This window comes from Monopterus albus, unplaced genomic scaffold (genome assembly GCF_001952655.1).
Source record: "Monopterus albus unplaced genomic scaffold, M_albus_1.0 scaffold4.1, whole genome shotgun sequence".
Taxonomy (NCBI): domain Eukaryota; kingdom Metazoa; phylum Chordata; class Actinopteri; order Synbranchiformes; family Synbranchidae; genus Monopterus; species Monopterus albus.
Genome location: NW_018127884.1, coordinates 5,086,885 through 5,088,786, shown reverse-complemented (window position 1 = coordinate 5,088,786; position 1,902 = coordinate 5,086,885). Strand labels below are relative to the sequence as shown.

The window sequence follows — 1,902 nt, the reverse complement described above, 5'->3', positions numbered from 1 at the left end:
AGATATCATGTTCATGAGAATGGGACAAACAGACAAATGTGCAGACGGACAACCCAAAAGCATAATACCTCCAGTCACGGCTGTCACTGGGACAGAGGCATAAAAATTTAGGAGGATGTTATTGCAAATATACTATATCTTATCCAACTTTATGGCTAGGTACTTTATTTTCCCAGACTCCCTAAAGCTGGCTGGTTGGTTTTACACTACAATGGGCAATTATAACAAATATTTCTAGGTCTGCATGCATGGTTATCATGGAATAAAGACTGAAGAGAGCAGTGGCAGCCTATAAAAATGTCTCTGAAGTTCATCACTGCATAGGTTTACTGAACCTCCTGCAACTTGGACATTTTGATTCAAGTTCAGTTTTTAATATCTACAGTTTTATGTTTGGGATTTTAAACAAAAGCTTTCTTAATAAAATGCCTTTTTTACTTTTATTGCCCTGTATAATGCCTTTCATATTCAATCACCACTAGATGGTGCCAGATATACCTATTACAGAAGATGGTGATGAAGGTGCAGCCATGCAGCTGTTTTACATGACGGTGATAGTTACTATAATTCTCTTATGTAAGATGAACATCTTGTCCCTGTAGGCTCGTGCCGGCATGAAAGCGGCTGAGTGCAAAGCAGCGCTGACCTCAGGACACAGGACAAGAAGGACCTCAGCACAAGTTGTAAACCAGCACCTAAGGCAGATTACCAGAGAGCTTCTGCCTCCAGTAAAAGTAGGACTGACCCCCTGCAAACCACCAGCCATCTCTAAGACTAATGTCCATTCAAAATAACGAGCAATAACACATGATAAGGAGCGAGAGAGAACACACAACTTGTCAGCATGGGCTTAATTTGATATACACTTTATTTAATATACTTCTGGTTATTTTGTGTAGTTCTGTGATTTGGCTGTCATGTTAATGTCACTACTGTGGGTGATGCAGCATGTATGGTGATGACCAAAGAGTAAGTGAGAGCAGTGATGAGTGTCAAATAAATGGGCCAAAACTGCTGGATATATGCTTACTGTTACACAGCCAGCTATCTGAGAATGCCAGAGATTGAATGAGTTACTACTGGTTGCATCTTATTGAAGGATTTTTTATCATAAAGCAGCAGCCTAGAATTAGTTAAGTAAAGAGAGCCATCTGGGAGATTTGAGCACAGTACAGTACCACCTACTTTTTTGGGGCTGTGTGGGGTCTTACGGGGTTTGTCATGCTTTCATAAATGTTTTTTTAAATTAAATATAGTAATACCATGGTACCTCTGTGCTGTTGTGCTGCTCATCTGACATGTCCCTTCTGCACTAGCTGGCTCTCCCACAGACCTCCTCTCCTACATTGTTCTCATTAGCTATCTTTTCCTGCTTCAGCAGCACTGGCTGAAGCCAGTAAATATTCAAAACGAATCAGCTGGATTGCTAATCACATTGATCGAACTGATCAGCTTTCCCACACGTGATTTTCGATATTGTATTATTCAATATTGATTTGTATTAACTTTCTCCACTTGCAGATCAGTCCATGTACATCCATGCTATATTTAGCGTACTGGCCTTGGTAACAGCTGTATGCTAATGTTAGCTTAGCTAGCCTTGCTAGCTTGCTAATAAGATATTGGAAGAGTAGGATCTCTGTGGTCAACAAGTAAATATTCAAAAAACAAACAAACACACAAACAAACAAAAAAAACAAACAAAAAACACTGAGGGGAAGAAATGTTCACAGACTGTATGTGTGAGACAGAAATAGAGTGGGGCATGGAGTGACTGAGGGAACACATGCGCTACACATGGCACTACAGTGAAATAAGATATAAGCTATGTATTTTAAATCAATATGTGGCGGTCACTATTGATATTGTGATGGCCCACCACAAATAAGTCAAGGCATTGGA

The 1,902-nt window shown here is 39.9% G+C and overlaps 1 protein-coding gene across 5 annotated transcripts in view; it reads left to right on the top strand.

Moving 5' to 3' along the window:
- Window positions 1-1,645, top strand: part of stk33 (serine/threonine kinase 33) — a 14,966-nt gene extending 13,321 nt beyond the window's left edge. For 2 of the 5 annotated variants that reach the window (XM_020610141.1, XM_020610148.1), the window contains exon 13: window positions 603-1,645. In XM_020610141.1, the coding sequence (XP_020465797.1) occupies window positions 603-794 (192 nt within the window). In that variant the 3' untranslated portion in view covers window positions 795-1,645. The remainder of the gene's footprint in view (window positions 1-602) is intronic. The other 3 variants (XM_020610166.1, XM_020610175.1, XM_020610156.1) reach the window with 2 other exon arrangements.
- Window positions 1,646-1,902: the final 257 nt, after the last annotated feature.